Below are 25754 nucleotides of genomic sequence, written 5' to 3'. Positions count from 1 at the left end.
CTTCCACGTCCTGACCTGGAGAAGACCTGGAGAAGGGCTGGCATGCATAGTGGGAAGTGGCCATTTTGCTAGCTCCATGTGGCCTAAACCTACTGTGCTCATACCTGACTCTGGGGAATCCACATGAATAAAGATTTGTGTTCCTGCTCCACCATAAGTTCCTAGTCTCTCTGTCTCCCACAATGCAACCCCAACAGAATCTATGGGACTTTGCTTGTATTTCTTCAAGATTCTCCTCTTGATTTCCTCTCCTGTGATACTGTTTCTGCTGACCTCAACTAAATCAATGTAACCAGTGCCTCCATACCATGCTTAACTTCAGACTTTATCTAGAGATACAGAGCCTGAGATATCAGTCCTCTAACTCCAATAATCTGGTGAGACCTTTTAGATTTATGGAACTCCCTACTACCATTTCAAATGGCGCATTCCCTAACAAAGTTATAGACTCTAAATACAGAACAGGACTAAGGGACATGGTGTATGTGTACATGTATCCATAAGTTAGGAGAAAATATGTACCTCAAACTAAAGGGTCATTTGACTTTCACAGGATTCCTGACATTGTCTTCTAAATTGATGCAGAAATCTTTTTTTTTTTTTTGTCGCCCTCATCTTCTCTAGTGAATGAATTATTTTTTAAAGAATTAGTTTATTTATTTATGAGAAAGATAGGCAGAGAGAGAAAGAACCAGACATTACTCTGGTACATGTGCTGCAGGGAATTGAACTCAGGACCTCATGCTTGAGAATCCAGTGCTTTATTCACTGGGCCACCTCCCCTACCGGACCACTTGAGTGAATGAATTATTCTTTTTTCTTTAATATTTATTTATTTATTTATTCCCTTTTTGTTGCCCTTGTTTTATTGTTATTATTGTTGTCTGTCTTTGTTGTTGGATAGGACAGAGAGAAATGGAGAGAGGAGGGGAAGACAGAGAGGGGGAGAGAAAGACAGACACCTGCAGACCTGCTTCACCGCCTGTGAAGCGACTCCCCTGCAGGTGGGGAACCGGGGGCTCGAACCAGGATCCTTCCTCAGGTCCTTGCGCTTTGCACCACCTGCGCTTAACCCTCTGCGCTACCGCCCAACTCCCCAAGTGAATGAATTATTAAGTGAGTGAATGAATGAGTGAATGAGTGAGTTGAGTGGGTGAATGAGTGAGTGAATTATTAAGTGAGTGAGTGAATGAGTGAGTGAGTGGGTGAATGAGTGCCAGTCCCTGTTCAGGGCACCAGTTGCCGGTCTAGCCTCGCGGGCGGGAGACAGACGACCAGGGACTCATGGCTGAGCTGGGAAGCAGTATCTTGTTTATTAATCAGATACATCGCCTTTTTATCGATGCAGAAATCTTAAGTCAATGTTCAAGTTTCTCCATACTCTGGTTCCAAAACATCCTTTACTCCTCACTTCTGTCTTAAACAAAATTGTGCTGTAGTCTTTGTCCAGATATCTCAGTCACGATTTTCCAATTCCATGTCCCTACTCATGCTATTCTTCATACTTCATTCCAATATATGTATTTTTTTCATTGTCTTTCAAGATCCACTTTAAACTTCTCCTATTCTATAAAGGAAGGTCTTTTGATTCCTGACTCCTCCAGTCAGATGAGTTCTCATTCTCCTTTAAAATTCCATGGGATTTGTTGATATTACTCTCTTTCTTATCATTTCATTAGATAAATAATAATTTGTAAGACAGTTGTCACATGAATACAATTAATCTCCCTGTGATAGCTGCCTGCATGCCACTCTTTCCATCAACTTACGTCCTCTTCCACCATCATGTGGTGACTCCTTTTCAACCCTCTTCACACTGCCCCCAAAGCCCTTGGCTTTGCTACAACAGACCATACCTCATTCACTTTATGTTTCCCACACTTACATTATAGTTGGGTATTACCTTCATTTCAAAAAGACCATCGTTTTGGTGTATTACACCAAAGTAAAAGACTCTGAGGTGGTAGGAGGGGAGAGTACAGTTCCAAAAAGGATGACACAGGACCTAGTGGAGGTTGTATTGTTATGTGGAAAACTGAGAAATGTTATGTACAAACTGTTGTATTTACTGTCGAATGTAAAACATTAATCACCCAAAAAGAAATTAAAAAAAAAAAAAAAAAACCACAGAGACAGGGCTACGAGCAGCAGCAGATCTGTTTCTCTTCTCTCCTCTCCCGGATCAACTAGGAATACCAAAGGAGACCACCTGGGACCTAAACAAGACAGAACTAGAATGACTACAGGAACCCACCAAATCACCGGTGAGTGCAAACACACGTGGCTGGTGACAGAGAGGAGCCTAGGGAGAGACTAAGTGGTTCATAACAGTCTGGCGTTTATCAGTTGAGACACCACCTCCAGTCTGTTCCACCAACAGCTGAAGTGAGGAGAGGACTCCCCGGAGACTCACCAAGATCAACTATGAGTCTCCATTGCTACTGCCCTCAGAATCTGGAGCAGCAACAGGGAGGGACACCATGGGACAGAGATCTAACCAGGAAACTCAGGAGAAGACCTAAACCTCGGTGGCAAAGCTGTGGGGCTGTGAAAGTCTCTTTGCATAACCACTGGACTATCTCTGCCACACCCTGCCTTATCTCTTGGTCAGGAGTCAGTGATTAAGCTAAGAAGCCTACTTATAGTTTAGAAGCTCTCAGGCTCCCATAGGCTACAGAGAAGGAAAAAAAAAAAAGAGGCTTTCAAATCACTGAGCTCCAACTCAGAGATTAAAATACTAGTGAAACAACTGTTAACTTCCACCACTGTCAACCCTTTAATTACCTTACTTAGACACACGTCAATCCAGCCAATAGTGATCAGTAATTTAAACAGTACTAAGAGAGGGAATTCATAGCATAATTTATAAAATGGGTAAACCAACAGAAAGAAATATTGGAGAAATGAACCAGGACAACAGTCCAGCTAAAACCCCCCAAAGGGTGAAGCACAAAATAATGAGTTCAACATCCAAACATTAGCTAAGGAAATAATCACAGGAGTGAGTAAAGAGTTTGAAAGAACTGTAATCAGAAATACAGGAACAACAAATGAGACTCTGGAGGAAAACACTAACTATCTCAAGGTTATTAGAGAACTGAAAGCTGAAATCGCTGAGCTAAGAACACAACTAGCTGAACAAGCTAAAACAGAATCAGAACAGGGTAACAAAATAGATGAACTCCAGAAAACAGTAGAGGGCAGAGAGAATAGAATCAATGAGGCTGAAGACAGAGTTAGCAAGACCGAGGACGAATTAGAGACAAGTAAAAAAGAAGTAAGAGATCTCAAAAAAAGATTGAGATGCTGAAAACAACAGAGACCTATGGGATGACTTCAAAAGAAACAATATACGCATTATTGGCTTACCAGAGGAAGAAAGAGAGGGAGAGGAAGAAGCATTCTTCAGGCCATAATAGCTGAAAACTTCTCTATTCTAGACAACATCAAAGACATACAGATTCAAGAAGCCCAGAGGGTCCCAAACAGAATTAACCCAGACTTAAAGACACCAAGAAACATCATATTTAGAATGGAAAGGAATAAGGATAAAGAAAGGATCCTGAAGGCTGCAAGAGAAAAACAGAGTTACCTACAGAGAAAAACCCATAAGATTAGCAGCAGACTTCTCCACACAAACACTACAGGCCAGAAGAGAATGGCAAGATATCTACTGAGTGCTCAATGAGAAAGGCTTTCAACCAAGAATACTACAGACTGTCATTCAGACTAGATGGAGGCATCAAAACCTTCTCAGACAAGCAACAGTTGAAGGAATCAACTATCACCAAGCCTGCCCTGAAAGAAGTTCTGAATGGTCTTCTATAAACAGTCAGGCCATCATAAATAGGACATATCAGAACACTCTAAAACTCTACAAGAATGGTGTTAAAATATCTTCAATCTTTGATATAAATAAATGTCAATGGCCTTAATTCAACTATTAAAAGACACAGAGTAGGAAGATGGATCAGAAAATACAACCCAACAATATGCTGTCTACAGGAAACACACCTGAGTCAACAAGACAAACAGACTTAAAGTGAAAGGATGGAAAACTATCATACAAGCCAATGGCCCACAAAAAAGGGCAGGAACAGCTATTCTCATATCTGACATGACAGACTTTAAAATAGGTAAGATTAAAAAAGATAGGAATGGACTACTTAATGCTGAGAGGATTAGTCAATCAAGAGGACTTAACAATTATTAACATCTATGTACCCAATGAGAAGGCATCTAAATACATCAAATGTCTACTGAAAGAGCTACAACAGTATATTAACAGCAACACAGTCATAGTAGGGGACTTCAACACCTCACTCTCTCAACTTGACAGATCATCCAGGCAGAAAATCAATAAAGACATGAGGGAGCTAAATGAAGAGATAGATAAACTAGAACTATTGGACATTTTCAGAGTCATTCATTCCAAGAAACTGGAATACACATTTTACTGAAATCCACATGGGTCATTCTCAAGGACAGACCATATGTTTGGCCACAAAGACAGAATCAGCAAATTCAAGAGCATTGAAATCATCCCAAACATCTTCTCAGACCGTGGAACTAAACTAACACTTAACAATCAACAAAAGATTAGTAATACTCCCAAAATGTGGAAGCTCAACAGTACACTTCTTAACAACCTCTAGGTCAAAGAGGAAATCAAGGAAGAAATCAAAATGTTTCCAGACTTCAATGAAAATGAAGACACAGCTATCAAAATATTTGGGACACAGCTAAGGCAGTACTGAGAGGGAAGTTTATAGCTATACAAGCACACATTAGGAAACAAGAAAAAGCACAAATAAACAGCCTGATTGCACATCTTAAAGACCTAGAAGAAGAAGAACAAAGGAACCCTAAAGCAACCAGAAGGACAGAAATCACTAAAGTTAGGGCAGAAATCAATAACATTGAGAATAAGAAGACCATACAAAAGAGCAATGAAAGTAAATGTTGGTTCTTTGAAAGAGTGAACAAAATCGACAAACCTTTAGCCAGACTCACAAAACAAAAAAAGGGAGAAGACCCAAATAAATTGAATACTAAATGAAAGAGGAGATATCACAACAGACACCGCAGAAATTCAATATATCATGTGAGGCTTCTATGAACAACTACATGCCACCAAACTAGAGAACCTGGAAGAAATGGACGATTTCCTAGATAGCTACAAACTTCCAAAACTAAGTAAAGAGGAAGTGGATAACATGAACAGGCCCATCACAGCTAATGAAATTGAAACAGTTATCAAAAATCTCCCCAAAAATAAAAGTTGTAAAACCAAAAAGATGGTTTTACAAATGAATTCTACAAAACCTTCAAAGAACTAATACCACTACTTTTAAAACTCTTACAGAAGATTGAAGTTACTGGAATACTCCCTGCCAGCTTCTATGAAGCCAACATCACCCTGATACCAAAAGCAGACAGGGACACAACCAAAAAAACAACTACAGACCAATATCTCTGATGACCATAGATGCTAAAATAATGAACAAAATTCTAGCCAACCAGATACAGCAGTATATTAAAAAGATTGTTCATCATGACCAAGTGGGGTTTTTCACAGGCATGCAAGGTTGGTTTAATATATGTAAATCAATCAATGTGATCCACCACATCAACAAAAGCAAGACCAAAAACCACATGGTCATATCAAAAGATGCAGAGAAAGCCTTTGAAAAAATACAACATCCCTTTATGATCAAAACACTACAAAAAATAGGAATAGATGAAAAATTCCTGAAGATAATGGAGTCTCTATATAGCAAACCTACAGCCAACATCATACGCAATGGTGAAAAACTGGAAGCATTTCCACTCAGATCAGGTACTAGACAGGGCTGCCCACTATCACCATTACTATTCAACATAGTGTTGGAAGTTCTTGCCATAGCAATCAGGCAGGAGCAAGGAATTAAAGGCATACAGATTGGAAGAGAAGAAGTCAAACTCTCCTTATTTGCAGATGACATGATAGTATACATGGAAAAACCTAAAGAATCAGCAAGAAGCTTTTGGAAATCATCAGGCAATACAGTAAGGTGTCAGGCTACAAATTTAACATTCAAAAGTCAGTGGCATTCCTCTATGCAAACACTAAGCTAGAAGAAATTGAAATCCAGAAAACAATTCCTTTTACTATAGCAACTAAAACAATAAAATATGTAGGAGTAAACCTAACCAAAGAACTGGAAGACTTGTATACTGAAAATTATGAGTCACTACTCAAAGAAATTGAAAAAAGACACAAAGAAGTGAAAAAATATTCCATGTTCATGGGTTGGTAGAATTAACATCATCAAAATGAATATACTACCCAGAGCCATCTACAAATTTAATGCTATCCCCATCGATCCCAACCACATTTTTTAGGAGAATAGAAAAAATGCTACAAATGTTTATCTGGAGCCAGAAAAGACCTAGAATTGCCAAAACAATCTTGAGAAGAAAGAAAAGAACTGGAGGCATCACACTCCCAGATCTCAAATTGTATGATAGTGCCATTGTCATCAAAACTGCTTGGTACTGGAACATGAATAGACACACTGACCAGTGGAATAGAATTGAGAGCCCAGAAGTGAGCCCCCACATCTATGGACATCTAATCTTTGACAAAGGGGCTCAGACTATTAAACAGGGAAAGCAGAGTCTCTTCAATAAATGGTGTTGGAAACAATGGGTTGAAACATGCAGAAGAATGAAACTGAACCACTGTATTTCACCAAATACAAAAGTAAATTCCAAGTGGATCAAGGACTTGGATGTTAGACCACAAACTATCAGATACTTAGAGGAAAATATTGGAAGAAATCTTCTCCACATAAATTTTAAAGACATCTTCAATGAAAAGAATCCAATTACAAAGAAGACTAAGGCAAGCATAAACCTATGGGACTACATCAAATTAAAAAGCTTCTGCACAACAAAAGAAACCACTACCCAAACCAAGAGACCCCTCACAGAATGGGAGAAGATCTTTACATGCCATACATCAGATAAGAGTTTAATAACCAACATATATAAAGAACTTACCAAACTCAACAACAAAACAAATAACCCCATCCAAAAATGGGGGGAGGACATGGACAGAATATTCACCACAGAAGAGATCCAAAAGGCCAAGAAACACATGAAAACATGCTCCAAGTCTCTGATTGTCAGAGAAATGCAAATAAAGACAACAACGAGATACCACTTCACTCCTGTGAGAATGTCATACACCAGAAAACGTAACAGCAGCAAATGCTGGAGAGGGTGTGGGGTCAAAGGAACCCTCCTACACTGCTGGTGGGAATGTCAATTGGTCCAACCTCTGTGGAGAACAGTCTGGAGAACTTAAGGAAGGCTATAAATGGACCTACCCTATGATCCTGCAATTCCTCTTCTGGGGATAGATCCTAAGGAACCCAACACACCCATCCAAAAAGATCTGTGTACACATATGTTCTTGGCAGCACAATTTGTAATAGTCAAAACCTGGAAGCAACCCAGGTATCCAACAACAGATGAGCAAGTTGTGGCATATATACACAATGGAATACTACTCAGCTATAAAAAATGGTGACTTCACCGTTTTCAGCTGATCTTGGATGGACCTTGAAAAAATCATGTTGAGTGAAATAAGTCAGAAACAGAAGGATGAATATGGGATGATCTCACTCTCAGGCAGAAGTTGAAAAACAAGATCAGAAAAGAAAACACAAGTAGAACCTGAAATGGAATTGTCGTATCTCACCAAAGTAAAAGACTCTGGGGTGGGTGGGTGGGGAGAATACAGGTCCAAAAAAGATTCAGAGGACCTAGTGGGGGTTGTATTGTTATATGGGAATCTGGAGAATGTTATGCATGTACAAACTATTGTACTTACTGTTGAATGTAAACATTAATTCCCCAATAAAAATTTTAAAAAAACCATTGTTGCTATCAGGAACTATTATTTGTCCACATTGTCAAACTAATGTAAACATGCTATAAATTATTTGGACAGTTCAAATGCAAAAGACCTGTTAGAACATAGGAACTGAATAAATAATAATAATATTAGGGACATTAGTGGCTTATGCCTAAAACAATGACTATTCCAATTTGACTTTTGAACATAAGGCTTGGCTGAAAGAAAAACAGGGGCTAAAAGGGATGTTCAAGTCAGATTGCAAAAATAGCTGTGGATTCCTATAGGGAAATCGTGAGGATGTGGTTGAGCTTGGCAGGGCTTGACCTGAGGGGCACGTCCATGCTGTCAGTCTCTCTCTCTCTCTACTTAGAGGTTGAACAAGAAGGGACATGACCCCCCCGAAGATTTGCCTCGTCTCATCAGACTCCCTGCCTCACAAAGCACCCTGCATTCCTGACACTATAGCCTGCTTCCTTATTACCTACATAATCACTGTTTTGCCTGAAAGGTCTCCTCCCTATTTCCTTGCAGGGTATTATTAATCCTACCAGTTAAACCCCTAGCAACAGTTGCTACGGAAGTCCCTACCTTTCCCAGTCCCTTTTACTTTTCTCCATCCCTTTCCTAACCAAGTATGGTATTGTCAAGCCACTTCCGTTTCTGACTTGCCTCTTCTGTTTTTTGGGCTCGAGGAGCATGCCGACGGGGAGGCTGATGCCAGCCATTGCAGTTTGCACCACATGGCTTAACCAGGTGTGCTACAGCCCGACTCTGGGGCGACTGGATGAATAAAGATTTGAACGGTCTTGCCGCCACAAGCTTGGTTCCTGAGTCATCACTCTCTGGCATCACTAGCCCAACAGATTCCTAGAAAGTAACACTGGAAGTAGCCAGAAAACAGCAGAGAAAAATGTCTTCTAAATACTGAGAGAAAATCATTTCCAACCTAGAATTCTATACTAAGCCAAACCATGAATGGAGCTAAGAATGAACTAAACACACTTTCATGTAGAAAGTCTCTAAAAACTTACCTTGCATGGCCCTTTCTCAGAACACACCAAAATAAATGCATAAACCAAAGAAGAGAAATGCAGTTTCTTTACCATTTCTTCCTTGGAGAGCAAGCAGTAACTCAGCTTTGGAGTTAGGTATCAGCAAACCAAAGGAGAAAGACTAAATCCCTGCTTACCATAAAAAAGGAATGCTTTAGTCCTCTCGTGATGTAAGTAGGTTCTGTTGATGGTGAAGAAACAGGGATCCATTCCACACCAACCTAGCCTCCCACTTTCCCCAGTCAGTGGGGACCACCAAAGCATAATAGGGAAGCCACCAGCTTCAAATATTTTTTGCCTCTTCAGAGTGTCTGGGTCTTTCTCAATGCGTGAATAGCGATGGGCTCGATATTCGTGCACCTTTGGGTGTCCATCTTGCAAACCGGAATTTGTAAGCTTCTTTCTTTCAAATTTTCCCAGCTCACCCAATATCTAAAAGAGAAGACAATTATTACGAGTCAAATTATTTAATTTCCTTTTCCACAATTCCCATTAGTCTTGATGATATGGCATTTCACTAGTTTGCTACTGTAACCATTAACTACAAGCTTAGCAATATAAAACAATACAGATTTATAGTGTCATTAGAGTGTTATGGAGAAAACTGGGAAATTTTACACATGTACTAACTACATTATTTACTGTCAATCATTAATGCCCCCAGTTTGTTTGTTTTTTTTTTTTAAAGTTATTCCGTCTCAAATATCTGATTGTAGGAAATAAAGAAGAGAACATATTAAGACAAAGCATGAGCACAAAATCAAATCTAAAATTTGGGAATTTCAAAAGAATGAATGACCCAGTTTCTCCAACAAGTTTATGACACAGAAATAGAAGGTGGGATGAAAACTACTTATACACATACACACACACACACACACACACACACACATACACACTCACACACCTAAGTATGAGAGAATTATTTATCTCAGACTCAAACAAAGCCTTCATTGGTTTGTTTTTTAGATAACTAGAAAGTAATTAACATAAGCTAAAAAAACAGGTGATAACAAGTGTTTTGGGGTGTGGCAATATAAATGTGGTCATATTAATTCATGATCCCATCTTTTAGAGAATCTTAAAAAAGCAAATCCAGACTAAATGATAAGATGTGATATCTGCTTTAAAATATACCCAATGTATGCTCAATTGATTGGTGCAACTAAGAAGGAAGTAAAATTCAGGGAGGCAATTATTTTAAAGCATAACAGCACAGGTTTTAAAAACCTGAGGGCCAAGGTTCAAACTTCTACACCATCTCAAGCCAAAATTGAGTAGCACTGTTCCACCCTCCCCACACATAAAAATGTATCTTTTTGAAAGTCAGGGGTTAGTGCAGTGAACTAAGCGCACGTGGCACAAAGCACAAAGACCAGCATAAAGATCCCGGTTCAAGCCCCAGGCTCCCCACCTGCAGTGGAGTCGCTTCACAGGCGGTGAAGCAGGTCTGCAGGTGTCTATCTTTCTCTCCCCCCTCTCTGTCTTCCCCTCCTCTCTCCATTTCTCTCTGTCCTATCCAACAACAATGACATCAGTAACAACAATAATGACTACAACAACAGTAAAAACAATAAGGGCAACAAAAGGGAAAATGAATAAAATTAATTTCTTTTAAAAAATGTATCTTTTTTTTTCTTTTTTAATCAGAGCACTGCTCAGCTCTGGCTTATGGTGGTATGGGGGATTGAATCTCAGACTTCAGAGCCTCAGGCCTGAAAGTCTCTTTGCATAACCATTATGTTATCTACTCCCACCCAAAAAAATGTATCTTTTTTAAAGTAAGTAAATTTCAAACTTAAATGAAGACACACATATTCAACCAAATAATTTACAAATAGTTAATACCAAGCATTATTAAATATGAGTGGAAAACTATGTCTCAAATTTATTTCCTCCAGAGAAAGACAATGAGAGTTTAACCATAAGTAAGCATAGTAGTTCTATATTTACATTATTCATTAATTACAATATAGGATCCATTATGAATTAAAGCACACCTACCCCCAAAATTCCTATGCTAAAATCCTGACATCAGAATTTGACTGCACTAGGAGTCAGGGTCTTGAACGGAGGATTAAGTTGAGATGAGGACAGAGAACAGGTTCTAACCCAGTGTCACAGGTATCAGAAAAGACCGTCAGGACATAGACAAGCATAAAGGAAAGGTCATGTGAAGGAAGACATGGGAAGATGTGTTTCCTCTAACTACAATTCCAATCTGATAGCAGAAGACAGTAGAAGTACAGCACCAAAACTAACTGGTAAATTGCTTCCATAAGCCTTATTTGACTCAATTCTAATCAAGAACAGATAGCCTGCAATAGAGAAAACCAGAGAATCGGGGGTCAGGCGGTAGTGCAACAGGTTAACCACATGTGGCGCAAAGCACAAGGACCGGCATAAGGATCCCAACTTGAGCCCCCGGCTCCCCACCTGCAGTGGAGTCGCTTCACAGGCGGTGAAGCAGGTCTGCAGGTGTCGATCTTTCTCTCCCCCCTCTCTGTCTTCCCCTCCTCTCTCCATTTCTCTCTGTCCTATCCAACAATGATGACATCAGTAACAACAATAATGACTACAACAACAGTAAAAACAATAAGGGCAACAAAAGGGGGAAAAAATGGCCTCCAGGAGCAGTGGATTCATGGTGCAGGCACTGAGCCCCAGCAATAACCCTGGAGGCAAAAAAAAGATAAAATTTAAAAAATTACAAAAAAAGAAAACCAGAGAATCTCTTTGCTTCCATGAGGCCCAGATCTGAACTACTCACACCTACGAATTACCTTTTAAAAGAACTTTGGGTGGGGGTGGGGGGGGGGCGTAGCACATGTTACAATGCACAGGGTTCAGGCCCTCAATTCCCACCTGAACAAGGGAAGTCTCACGAATGGTAAAGCAGTGGTGCAGGTATCTCTCTCTCCCTCTTTATCTCCTTCTTGCTTTTTGTTGTTTTCGACGGGTTATGTTGTTTTCGCTGGGCTGGCTTCAAGGGCGGGTAACAGACGACCAGGGACTCATGGTTGAGCTGTAGGCAGTATCTCTTTATTCATGCAGGATGCAGCCGAGCTAAGCTAAACTCTAGGTACTCTACTCAAGGTACAGTACTGTAAAACTCACAATGCTGTCTTTATATATACTTGCCAAGTAAGGTGGAAACAGGATGTGACATAGAGAGGGTGGAGAGAAAAGTGACTGGTGAAAATCAGAGTGTGACAAAGAGGGGGCAGATTAGGCGAGAATCCTATCACTGAACCACAAATGCCCTGGAGGGAGGGTGGAACTTGTTAACAGTGGTTATGTAAATAGAATAGTGTTAAGCAGGGGGGATTTAAACCAAATGAAACAGAAGGGGTCTCAATTTCTTCCTCTTTCTATTTAATATATATATGGAGAGAGAGAGAGAGAGAGAGAGAGGAGAGAGACTTTTAAGTGTCCTGGAAGGTGGTGAAACAGAAGAGTGCAGAACTTGCAAGCATGAGGTCCTGAGATTGATCCCAGCACTACATGTGACAGAATGAGGCTCTGGTTCTCTTTCTTTCTCTCATTAATTAATAAATAAATCTATTTTTGAGACTTCCAGATTGGACTATATTAAAATGGGTATTATTTTCTTCTCCCTCTCTCTCTCTCCCTCCTTGTATCTTTCTTTACTGCTCCCATAAAAATAAATTAAACATATTGAAAAATGAAATTTATTATATCTCATTTTGTTCGTGTTTATGCTAAACTTTTCAGGTAATGAAACCACCTATCTCTAACACCAAACTCAATTTAAAAAAAAAATTATTCCTAAATTCTTACTTCTAGGGGCTGGAGGTAGTGCACCCACACAGTTGAGCATACACATTACCATGTATAATACCATATCAACCTATGTCTATACTTTTACTACCACAGTAATTTGAATTTGAAATCAGTTGATGAAGTTGAGAACAATCATAAATTGACTCTCTCTTTTTTATTTTTTTTGCCTCCAGGGTTATTGCTGGGGCTCGGTGTCTGCACCACGAATCCAGTGCTCCTAGAGGCTATTTTTTGCCCCTTCGTTGCCCTGGTTGTTTTATCGCTGTTGTAGTTATTATTGTTGTTGTTTTTATTGATGTTGTCGTTGTTGGATAGGACAGAGAGAAATGGAGACAGGAGGGGAAGTCAGAGAGGGGTAGAGAAAGATAGACACCTGCAGACCTGCTTCACTGCCTGTGAAGTGGCTCTCCTGCAGGTGGGGAGGATCCCGGTCCTTGCTCTTTGCGCCACGTGCGCTTAACCTGATGCACTACCTCTGGATCCCCGACTCTCTTTATGATTTCTTTTTGGATTTTTTTTTTCTTCTTTCTTTATTTACTTCCTTTTGTTGCCCTTGTTGTTTTATTTTTGTAGTTATTATTGATGTTGTTGTTGTTGTTGTTATTGTTGAATAGGACAGAGAGAAATGGAGAGATGAAGGGAAGACAGAGAGGGGGAAAGACAGACACCTGCAGATCTGCTTCACCATTTGCGAAGTGACTCCCCTGCAGGTGGGGAGCCGGGGGCTTGAACTGGGATCCTTATAGGGTCCTTGCGCTTAGCGTCACCTGCGCTTAGCGTCACCTGCGCTTAACCTGCTGGGCTACCGCCCGACTCCCCCAGCCTCTTTTTCCTTCTCCCAGAGCACCTCTCAGCTCTGACTTATGGTGGTGCAGGGAATTGAACCTGGGACTCTGGAGCCTTTGGCTTGAGAGTATCTTTGCATAACCATTATGCTATCTACCTCTGCCCATATTGATTCGCTATTTCACTAATTTTGTACCCAATACACCAATTTGTTAAAAACCTGTTTCAGGATGGGAGTATGGATCCACCTGCCAATAACAATGTTCAGGGGAGATGCAATTACAGAAGCCAGACTTTCCACCTTCTGCATGCACACCAAATTGATCCTGGGTCCATGCTGCCAGAGAAATAAAAAAGCTTCCAATGGAGGGGATGGAGTACGGAACTCTGGTGATGGGAATTATGTGGAATTGTATCCCTCTTGACCTACAGTCTTGTCTATTATTATTAAATCAATAGAAAAGAAAAACAGGGGGACCTCAGTTTCATCTGTTTGAAAAAGCACTTTCCCTATCTTACACAACAACCCCTGATTTTGTGGACTAAGCAAAAAGTAAAATCAGTGCAGTTCTGAAAGAAGGGAATGGGGACAGGGGTGTTGGCAAAAACCCAAGGAATCAATACTTCACAACCCAAACTCTTGGTACCTGCAGCGTGACAAGCAGAAAGATGGTAGCTGTGATACACAGACAAGATGCCAAGAGCCTCCTCCTCCAAATCCACACCATGTTGTCCTGCCCTGGGTGACTGACTGAGGGCCAGCCTGGTTACCAGGTGTTCTCCAATCAGTGCATGGCCTGAGATAACTTCACAGAGAGAAACCATCTGGGTGCCAATTTCCTCCACAGCCATGCCTGCTGAGAGCTGGTCGCCATGAAGAACTGAGATCTGGGGTTCAGCGTGATCCTGTTTGGCATCAAGCAAGAACAGCATGCAGTCTTCTCAAGCTATCATCAGAGCAGCTGGAGATTCTTCAAACCAGAAGGCATCAAAAAAAAAAAAACTCTGTAACAAATGAATAATCTTTTATCCATAGTGCAGAAAAATTTTATAAATATAGTCTCATAGGTCTATCATTTGGAAGAAGCACAAAACTTTAAGATTAAAGAATCTTTGCACTCTTGTCATCCTAATGCATCATTCATAGATAAATAACACAAGATCAGAGGTGAAATGACTTGCTCAAGGTCATACAATTGAGTACAGGAGAGTAAGAAATACAAAAAAATCAAGCCCCTCAGTCTAATACTCTGCTTCTACCTAAGTGTTTCTGCCATCAGAAGGCTAAGTCCCAGTAGTCATTTACATGTAGTCACTTAACTTCTGTGTTAGTTTCAAAGGAATAGAAACGTGGAATATAAATTACTAGTTATCCATTCACTTCAGTAAAAAAAAAAAAACATTAGAGGAGGGGCTGAGTTGTGGCACATCTGGTTGAGTGCACATGTTACTGTGCACAAGGACCCAGGTTCAAGCCCCCAGTCCCCAACTGCAAGGGGAACGATTCATGAGTGGTGAAGAAGGGTCCTTTTTTTTTGTTTTTTAGCCCCACTCCTAGCACCATTTTTTCCTTTTTTTTTTTTCTTCTATTTTTATTTGACAGGACAGGGAGACACTGAGAGGAGAAGAAAGGAGGACAGGGAAGGGAAGGGGAAGAGAGAGGAGAGAATGGGAGAGGAAAGGGTTATAGAGAGAAAAGAACAGACCCCTGCAAACCTGCTTCACTGCTCATGAAGCCTTCTCCCCCCAACACACACACATAGTGATATGTGTGCTTAACCAAATGCTCCACCACCCTCCCACCCCAACCCCCTCTGCCTCACCACTCCCCCCCCAAAAAAAAATAATCTTTACATCCAAAGAATCCTAATTTAAATTATATTCACAGAGCCAGAAATATAAGATCTATAAAATGACACTTTGGTTAAATCCCTATGACTAAAGATTAAAAACTAATCATTAAAAAGTGAATTTTGATTTAGGGTTGGGGAGATAGCATGATTATGCAAAAAAAGACTTTCATGACTGAGGCACCAAAGGTTCCAGATTCAATGCCCAGCATCAACACCAGAATTGAGCTAGGGTAAAAAATAAAATAAAATAAAACTATCTTTTGATTTATAGCACACAACAATTACCCAGGACTTGGGGGCATGTCTACAATAGCCATAGTCAGTCTAAAAATGTGGTATTAATTACCCAGCAGTGTGTTATCAAGTCAGCAGGTTCCAGCTAGTAGAACAGATGGGCTTGCAGAGCACACCACAAGAGGCCAACAAGAACCAATACAGTAGAACTTGAGGCAAAGTCCCTTCTGTTTCATTCTTGCCTGCAGGAGGAATCTCAGAATCTTCCTAGAGTGTCCCAGAACACTAATTTCCAGGATGGAGCAACATGTGCTTGTTCAGAAACCATGGCTGGTAACATCCGAAACGAATTCTCACTAACCAATCCTTCTGCTGCAATAGCTGGGTTACTGAAATGTGGTGCTGTATATATGGCTGAAAGGCACTGCCCAGAACTGACCATTTTCTGTCCAGATCAGAACCTGGAGTTGAATATGCCTATCTCATACTCTCACAAGTGATAGTCCATCAAAACCAACACCATCTTTGGCTTAAAATAATTGCAAAGTTTTCTCCTTTATTTTGAATGAAAATGGAGAGAGAAGGGAGATGAGATACCTTTCAAGGAAATTAATAACCTGGTACCTTCTTCAAATTTCAACCATGTAAGACCAGTGCAAGGTACATGTTAAGGGCTTCAAAAGTGGAACTGAGATGATTTGCATCTTGCATCTCCAAATGTCAAATGAAAAACCATTCCTAGATGATACATGAAGTTGTCTGGTGGGGACCAGGGTCTTGAACACAAGCCCTTGCATACTGTAATGTGTGCACCCAACCAGGAGCACTACTACTTAACCCCACCCCACCATACTTTTCTAGCTTCTTTTCCTCTATCGTCAGCTCACAAAGCCACTGTTCCTACTACTATTTAAATGTCATTAACTGCTCTATATTCCTTATACCTGCATGCCTTTTTTTTCCCCACTATATTAACTATTCTCCAAGACTTTCAAGGTTACCTTTGTTAGGAAACTCATTTCTTCACAATGCCAAATGGAAGATCTATATCTATCTCTACCTCTACCTCTACCTCTAGCTCTAGCTCTACCTCAATCTCTCTATCTATATTATTCTGTGATTATTTATCACAGCAATGGAGAAAACACAGGAAGTTGAAATTTTCTATGTAAAAGTTTCTAAAGCTACTTTACTGGGAAACATAGAAAACAATTGTCCATTTGCAGCCTAGCTTGATGAATATATTGTGATGACTCCACACTTTCAATGATATTTTTTTCTTTATTGGGGGAGTTAATGGTTTACAGTCAACAGTAAAGTGCAGTAGTTTGTACATGTGTAACACGTCTCAGTTTTCCACATAATAGTTCAACCCCCTCTAGGTCCTCCTCTGCCATTATATTCCAGGATCTGAACCGTCTCCACCACCCCAGAGTCTTTTACTTTGGTGCACTACACCAACCCAGTCCAAGTTCTGTTTTGTGTTTTCTCATTTTTTCAACTTATTTTTCCTTATTGATATTATTTGTGATTTAATAATGACTGATAAGAGAGTGGGACAAGAGGGGTACAATTCATATCATCATCAAAGTGCCATATCCCATCCGCTCCATTGGAAGGTTCCCTATTCTTTATCCCTCTGGGAGTATGGACCAAAGATCTCTATGGGGTGTAGCCAATGCTATTTATTAACATTTCTTTGTGATTATCAATTCCCTCATTCTCTCTCTCTCCCTTTCCTGCTCTCTCTCTCTCTCTCTTCTCCTCCTCCCTCTAACTAGAGCACTGCTCAGCTTTCTGGCTTGTGGTAGTGTAGAGGACTTAACCTGGGACCTAGGAGGCTCAGGCCTAAGAGTCTGTTTGCATAATCATTATGCTATCTCCACTGCCTGCCTCATTCACTTTTAATGGACTTCAATTTTTTTTCTAAGCATTTGTTTTTATCTGAAAAGCACTTTAGGCTACAAATTTCATCTTCTTCATCTAAGCTCACTTTTTAGGAGAGACCAATAGAGAACAGTGAGAGGACAGAAGGTAGCTTACCCAGCAGGGCACATTCCTTCCCATAAGCACGGTCTGGATTTCAACCCAGTACTAACATGGAAGTGTTACAGCACTGTGGCCAGCTCTGGTGCTGTGGTGTCTCTTCTGGTCTCTTTTTCTGCTCTAGTGCTATGATGTCTCTCCTCTTTCTCCTCCTCTCCCTCCTCCTCCTCCTCCTTCTTCTTTCGCTCTCTCTCTCTCTCTCTCTCTCCCTCTCAAAGAAAATTGGCCCAAGAGAAATGAATAGCACATGTGCAAAGCCCTAACACTGCAAAGACGTCTAGAAGGGGACATGGTGGATAAAGCATTGGCCTTTCCAGCATTTAAGTCCTGAATCTGATCCCTGGCATCACAAGTACAAGAGTGATGTTCTGGTTCTCGCCCTTTTTTTCTTTTCCTCTACCTCCTACTACTTTCCTCTCTCTCTTTTTTTTTTTTAATAAACAAGTTGATTTCTTTTTTTTATATTTATTTATTTATGAGAAAGGAGGAGAGAAAAAAAAACAGACATTACTTTGGTACATGTGCTGCCAGGGATTGAACTCAGGACTTCATTCTTGGAAGTCCAATGCTTTACCCGCTGCATCACCTCCCAGAAAATCTTCCTTTTCTCTCTATCTATTTACCTCTGATATAAATCTTTTTTTTTTTTATGAGGTAGGAGAGGACCAGAGCACCACTCTGGCACATGTGATGCCAGGAATCAAACTCAAGATCTCATGATTGAGATTCCAATGCTTTATCCACTGTGCCACTTCCTGGATCACTAAAGAAACCTCTTTTAAAAAGAGACAGAGAAAGCATGAAGACCTGGGTTTGAATTCCCAGTCCCCAGCTATACCTACAAACAATTAATTTTGACAAGTAGGCCCAAAGCATTAAGTGTAAAAGGAGAGACATTACAACAAGTATTGCTGGGAAAATTATGTTGAAACATGCAGAATGAAATAGGACCTCAACATAACACCATGCACAAATGAATCAACATAAACGGATCAATGACTTGGGTGTGAGACCAGAAACCATCAAACAGATAAAAGAAAACATATTCAAAGTCACAGATAGGCAGAAATATGTAAATAAAGACAACAATGTAAACAAAGACAACATCTGTGAGAATGTCATACACCAAGGAGTTCAGAAACAGAAACAAGTTTTGGTAAGGTTAGGCAAGGAGGAAGGGACACCTCTACAATGTTTGCTGGTGGGAATGTAAATCAGTTCAGCCCCTGTGGAAGACAGTCTATAAATACTTCAGAAAATTAGATATGGACCTCCCTTATGCCCCAGATATTCCTCTTCTAGTGATATATCCAAAGACAGCAAGAGCACTTATCCAAAGAGATCTCTGTATATGTAAAACTATGTTAATAGCAGCACTATCTGTGATAGCCCAACCGTGGAAGCAACCCAGATGGCCAACAATAAATGAGTAGTTTAAAAGCTATGATAACTTCCTAGGCAGATGACTTCACCAGTGTGTTCCAGAACCCACCACCCCCAGTAAAAATTATTAGAAGAGAAAGAGGAGAAGGAAGAGGAGGAGGAGAAGAAGGAGGGAAAGACAAAACACAGAGTGAAATCTGGACTAGATCTGGTCGGTTGCAGCAAAGCAGGGGGGGATCCAGAGGAGGGGGCTGAGAGATCACTGGGGACTCAGTGCACAATGGTGGAAAAGGACCTAAGTTTGGAGACAGGATGGCTGTGTAGACACCTATTACAGAAAGATGAGAAATTGTACCCATATGACAACTGTCCTATAAATCATTATTTCCCTAATAAAACATTTTAAGAGAGAATAATAAGGGAGAAAAGGAAATTGGCAACCATGTGACTCAAAACTAGTGATTAATGGGTGGATAGAAGTCATTACCTAGGCACCTTCGTATTTCTATTCCAGAACTGATGATGCTATTCTTGAATACACACTCAAACACTTAAATTAATCAATATTAATACAATCTAACTTAGAGGATCTACTTAAAGTAGAAAAATAAAATACACAGGGAGCAGGTGGTAGATATAAAAATAAAAGGTTTCTTTTCTCTGTTTTTGGTACCACCAACATCTCACACACTCATGATTTTACTACTCTGAACCAATTTTTCCACAAAGAGAAATACTGACAGAGGTAGGGTAGGGAGAAAGACTTCTGATGATGTATTCCCACATAGTGTGCAGAGGATTCAACACAGGCCCAGCACATGGCAATGCAGACACCCTACCAGGTGAACTATTTAGTAAGAGGGTTAGAGAGCACAGGACCTTGAAGATTCCATATGAGCCCAAGAACTACAGCAGTTGCCCAAGAGCTGATTTTTTTTTTTCCTGTGATTTAAAGATGAGTATGGGATGATCCCATTCATCAGCAGAAGTTAAGAAAGAAAAACAGAAAGGGAAACTAAAAGCAGGATTTGTTGTTAAAATTTCGGAGGCTCTAGCTGGCCGGGCTAGCTTCACGGCAGGTAACAGAGACGCGGAGACAACGGCGGGGCAGGGAAGCTGTATTTCTTTATTCAGGAACAACGATTCATAAACTAAGACAAACTAATTACCAAACAGAACTCTGCTCTCTCTTTGCAGTGGCACAAGCACTCCCTCTTACTCTGCAACTCAGGAACTCTCTAACTCAGGAACCCTCTAACTCAGGAACCCTCTCGAACTCTCAAACTCTTCAACTGTAGAACTCTCTCTTACTCTGTAACTCGGAAACTCTGGCACTCAGGAACTCAGGAACCCTCTCTCACTCTGGAACTCAGAAACCCTCTCTCGGGGTTCCTTGGGGCAGGGCCAAGCGGCCCCTGAAATTAACAGGACTGATCTATGCTTGGCCCCGCCCCAAGGAACCCCAAGAGAGGGTTTCTGAGTTCCTGAGTGCCAGAGTTTCAGAGTTACAGAGTAAGAGAGAGTTCTACAGTTGAAGAGTTTGAGAGTTCGAGAGGGTTCCTGACCAGTCAACGAACGCCCATGTTCAGTGGGGAAGCAATTACAGAAGCCAGACCTTCCACCTTCTGCATCCCACAATGACCTTGGGTCCATACTCCCAGAGGGATAAAGAATAGGAAAACTATCAGGGGAGGGGATGGGATACTGAGATCTGGAGGTGGGAATTGTGTGGAGTTGTACCCCTCTTGTCCTATGATTTTGTTAATGTCTCCTTTTTTAAATAAATAAATATATAAGTCTTCTAAGTAACTGCTCTTTCTCCAAACAGGACTTGAAGATTAATCTGCAACAATTTTCCTCCCTGGCAGAGGGCATAAATTTGAATTCTCCTCTCTTTTGGTGGGGGGCTGGTTAAATGACAATAACAAAATGTAACTAATGGGTCACATTTCTACAGAAAAGGGACTGGGTCAGACTGTCTTCTCAGGTTTCACCCCCAAATTGAACTCTTTCATCCCATGAATAATGTCCAGGAGCAGAAACTCTCCACAAATGACAGATAAATCAAGTAAAGACAGTAATCATGACAATCTGAGTCATCACAAGCTAAGAGATCTGCCAAGATAAAACAAAATATATTTCTCTAGTTAAGAAATTATGTTCTAGGGGCCAGGTGGTGGCGCACCTGGTTGAGCACATATGTTACAATGCACAAGGACCTGGGTTCAAGCCTCCAGTCCCCACCTGCATTCGGAAAGCTTCACAAGTGGTGAAGCAGGACTGCAGGTGTCTTGTCTCTCACCCTCTCTATCTCCCCCTTCCCTCTCAATTTCTGGTTGTCTCTATCCAATAAATAAATAAAGATAATAATTTAAAATTTTTTAACTAATTTAAAAAAGAAATTATATTCTTAAGTTCATTCTCTAACTTTTGAAAAATCTAATTTTATTCTGAATATATATATATATGTAGACAGAATATTAAATAACAATTGTTTGAAAAATTTAATTGCCACCAGGGTTATTACTGGGGCACAGTGAATGCACAACAAATCACTCCCAGTAGCCTTTTTTTTTTTTTCCCTTATTTGACAGGACAGAAAGAAATTAAGAGGAGGGAAATAGGGAGAGAGACAGAGAGACACCTGTAGTACTTGCCTATCAAGTCATGGAGCTTCCTCCCTGCAGGTGGGGAGCAGGGGCTCAAACCCAGGTCTTTGAGCGTGGTAGCACATGAGCCACAAAACAACGCCCTACTTCTCTAATTTTTAAAAACCCATGCTTTAAAAAAAAAAAAAAACATGTTTAGGAGCACTACAGCGAATGTTTACTGTAGAGTATGATAACTGAATAAAGTATCACACGTCTTACTGAAATCATCTTTATAGCCCTAATCTAAAAGGAATATACATATGTTGTAAATGCTTTTACTTACCTATACATGCATAACTGTTATTTACCAAACTACATTATTTTTATTTCCTAACTTTAACACTTATTTGAATCTTTTTCAAAATTCCCTATTTATAAAATACAACTGGAAGACTTGCTACCTTATCTTAATTGGAGAATAAAAAATGAGTCACGATAACAGTATCAGTTGAAACTGTATGTGAAATTCACTAGCACGCACTATCCTGGAGCAAAAAGTAAGTAAATTACAGCAATTTCTAAAACGATGCAGATGACTAGGGAGACAAAATAATGGTTATGCAAACTACTTTAATGGCTGAGGCTCTGTGCCCCCAGATTCAATCCCCAGCGCCACCACCATAAACCAGAGCTGAGCAGCTATTTGGTAAAAAATAAAATAAAATAAAAAATGAATAAATAAAAATTAAAAGGCAGATTTTAAAGATCCTCAGCTATTACTGCAACATTGCATCTGGCCTACAGGAGGAGAAAGTTCTCTGTCTGGACAGATTTGAAGGCTTAAAAACCACTTCAGCTACTTCCTCAATACAGAAGACCAGACCTCATCTACAGTGGACCACAAAATACTCTGTTCTAGTTGGAATGTGACACACTAGTAAGCTCAGGACTACCCATGGGTTCCATCTTGAGAGAAGGAGTGATAAGATCCAGAAAATGACCTTACTAGGCTCAAAACTGTATTCTGCCAGAGTACATCCCACCAGTAAAATTAAGAATTCAAGTCACAACATAATTAACACTCTACCCAATTCTTTTAGGGAACTAAGGCAGTAAATAGGGCGCATTCTGGTATAGCTGTCGTTTTAATAAAAAAGTCAAATAACTGGTATGTAATATATATTAAATAGTCATTAAATGAATTCCTTGGAAAGATCTTAAAATCACACCAGTGATATCTCTATACCTTACATAAAATGTATTAGGGGTGGACACAAAAACACCAAGGAAATGGCTTGCATAGAGATAACCAGTGTGTGCTGTTCTTAAGGGCTTCGTTTAGGGGTACGGGTAGATAGCATAATGGTTATGCAAGGTGACTTTCATGCTTGAGGCTCTAAATTCCCAGGTTCAATTCCCACACACCACCATAAATCAGAGTTGAGTAATTCTCCGATAAAGAAAAAAAAAATTTTTTTTTTGCTTTTTTTTCCTCCATAAAATATGCAATACATAAAGCTCTCAACTGCTGAAAAGGTGAAAAAGAATTACTGCTACTTCAAGTACATGTTTCTATCTAGCAACAAGTGATTCTCCGTGAAGAAGTGGGGGGAGAAGGAAGCAGTTCAAGAAAGACAAAGGCCCGAAAGATGTTTTTGAGTTGGTGGGAGCAGCGCTGGACTGACCGGGAGGTGCCTGCAAACTGCTCCCTCGCTTCCCGGGACTCCAGCCAGGCTCCTGCGTCTCGCCTGCCTCGTTTGAACTTTTACTGCAGCCACGTAAGCAGTACCTCTGCAAAGCGCTACCCGGGGTTTCCCCAAACAAACTTGATTCCCCCCTCCGCGACACACAACTTCGTCTTTCTCTAGCACACAACTCCATTCTGGGCATAAAAGGGTTTTTCTTCCTCCGCGATCCCGTGTCCCAGTTTCCAATGGGCACCAAGAAAGTCTCTTCTGGCTTATTGGCGTACCGACCCTCCCCATACCAGCAAGGTATCACACAAACCACTGCAGACCTGGTGATTGGCACTCACCTCAGCACTGGGAAGGAGGGTCACTGAGGATAGGGGTCCCTTGGGTGGCTCACTTTCTGCTGGCGCCCCAGCCAGGCTCAGGGGAAGACTCGGAAAGGAGAGTTGGGGAAGGAGGAAGCGTCCAGGCTGAGCGATCCTGGCTCCAGATTTTCTCGGATGCCGGGTTAACAAGCAAGTTGTGTCTGGGTTCCAGGGAACACCCACCTAGTGGCGCGCAATTCCTTCGAAAAGTTCCTGTGGGACTTCCTGGAATTTCTTCAGCAAGTCACTGGGCAATCTACTCAAACTGATAAAGTGGAGCACAAGTATTTTTTTAACCACAATTATTTATTTTATTAGTAATTTAATATTGGGTAACAAAATTACAAGGTAACAGGGGAACAATTCTACACCTTTCCCACCACCAGAGTTCTGTGTCCCCACTCCTTCCACCAGAAACCATAGTGGTGTGGTTCTGGGGATGACGCAGAGGATAAAGCACTGGGATTTCATATATGAGGTCCTGAGTTCAATCCCTGGCTGCATGCATACCAGAGAGATGTTTGGTTCTTTCTATCTTATAAATAATTTTTTTAAAAAATACTGGTTCTCCCAAAGTAACAAATATGTCTTGAATTATAGCAGTCTATCTACCTATATTTTTGCCCATTTTATCCTATGGCAAAGGTTTATTTTATTTTTTTTTTTTTTGGTCTCTATGGTTATTGCTGGGGTTGTGTCTGCACTATGAATCCACTACTCCTGGAGGCTATTTTTTCCATTTTGTTGCCCTTGTTATTTTATCGTTGTTGTGGTTATTATTGATGTCGTCATTGTTGGATAGGACAGAGAAAAATGGAGAGAGAAGGCGAAGACAGAGAAGGGGAGAGAAAGATAGACATCTGCAGACCTGCTTCACTGCCTGTGAATCGACCCCCCCTGCAGGTGGGGATCCAGGGGCTTGAAACTGGATCCTTGTGCCCCTCTTTGTGTTTGTGCCATGTGTGCTTAACCCACTGTGCCACCACCTGGCCCCCGGCAAATGTTCTTTTTTAAAGAAAAAATTTTAAGTGTCTTTTTAAAAGAATTCTTCAGAATCCTATAAGCAAAGCAGAGGCTTATGTGCCTTTAATCAGGTACCAAACTGTTTGGTAGACTAAGCAGGGTGATTGTTAGTTTTATCTTTACTGGTGAAGGAAACTAATTTCAAGCTACTGGGTTTCAAAATCTCATATGCGAATAATGCGAATAAAATTCTTTTGTCAGGATAGGGGAGATAGCTCAGTACTAAAGCATAAAACTTAGAGGTTTTCACTCACTCCAAAGCTAACTTTATCAAAGCAAGGACTGCAAAAGCTGAATAAGGCAAGAGACTGGGATACTTTAATAATGACTCTTTAGTCATTATTAGTCAGGCCACCCCATCAGCTGGGGCCCTATTCGGGAAGTCCTGAGATTCCCAAACAGACATGATGGGCCTAGACCTCGAATAAATCCCTCTCCCTAATATTGCCAGTCATCTCTATCAGGAACAACAAAATAGACCCCTTTGTGGCCCCCCCATAAGACCTTGCCCTCAACTTGGATCAACAGTGGTAGAGAATGTTCCATCCTCCAAAGGGAGGATGAACAAAATACTCTATGCTACACCTGAGGAACCTAAGTTGATATTGGGGAGGCTTAGAATCTTCCTACTCATGACCACAGAAGGTGAGCTCAGATTTACAGGGATGCAGAGGTCACATAGGCTCCTAAGCTGAATATGGGCCCCAGACCAAATCAAATGGAGGGGGTTTACAGTCAACAATATTTTATACCCTTTCCCCATATTAGGAAGCTACTCTTTTCCGTGATCCAGCTTTCTGGTCCTTTTTCCAGCCATGACACCATCTCCCCAGACAATAACTTGGATACACCTGCATATCAAATTTCCGGCTCAGACAAAAACAAACAAACAAAAAACTAGTATAGCTACAGGCCCTTTGAAATATAACTAAAATATGCATACTAGCTATCTACAAAATGGAGACCCCCCCCCCAACACTTCATCTGCACTATTCCAGCCTTTAGGTCCATGATTGATCA

General features: G+C 40.6%; 1 protein-coding gene across 2 annotated transcripts in view; it reads right to left on the bottom strand.

Annotated features, from left to right (window-relative positions):
• The window catches only part of FUT10 (fucosyltransferase 10), a 113165-nt gene extending 98779 nt beyond the window's left edge, over positions 1-14386 (bottom strand). For both annotated transcript variants that reach the window (XM_007516295.3, XM_060182866.1), the window contains exons 1-2: positions 14196-14386; positions 9096-9390 (exon numbers count right to left, since the gene is read on the bottom strand). In XM_007516295.3, the coding sequence (XP_007516357.1) occupies positions 9096-9390; positions 14196-14276 (376 nt within the window). In that variant the 5' untranslated portion in view covers positions 14277-14386. The remainder of the gene's footprint in view (positions 1-9095; positions 9391-14195) is intronic.
• Between the last annotated feature and the right edge of the window lie 11368 nt (positions 14387-25754).

Source organism: Erinaceus europaeus, chromosome 2 (genome assembly GCF_950295315.1).
Source record: "Erinaceus europaeus chromosome 2, mEriEur2.1, whole genome shotgun sequence".
Lineage (NCBI taxonomy): Eukaryota > Metazoa > Chordata > Mammalia > Eulipotyphla > Erinaceidae > Erinaceus > Erinaceus europaeus.
This window is presented reverse-complemented; position numbering and strand designations above follow the sequence as displayed.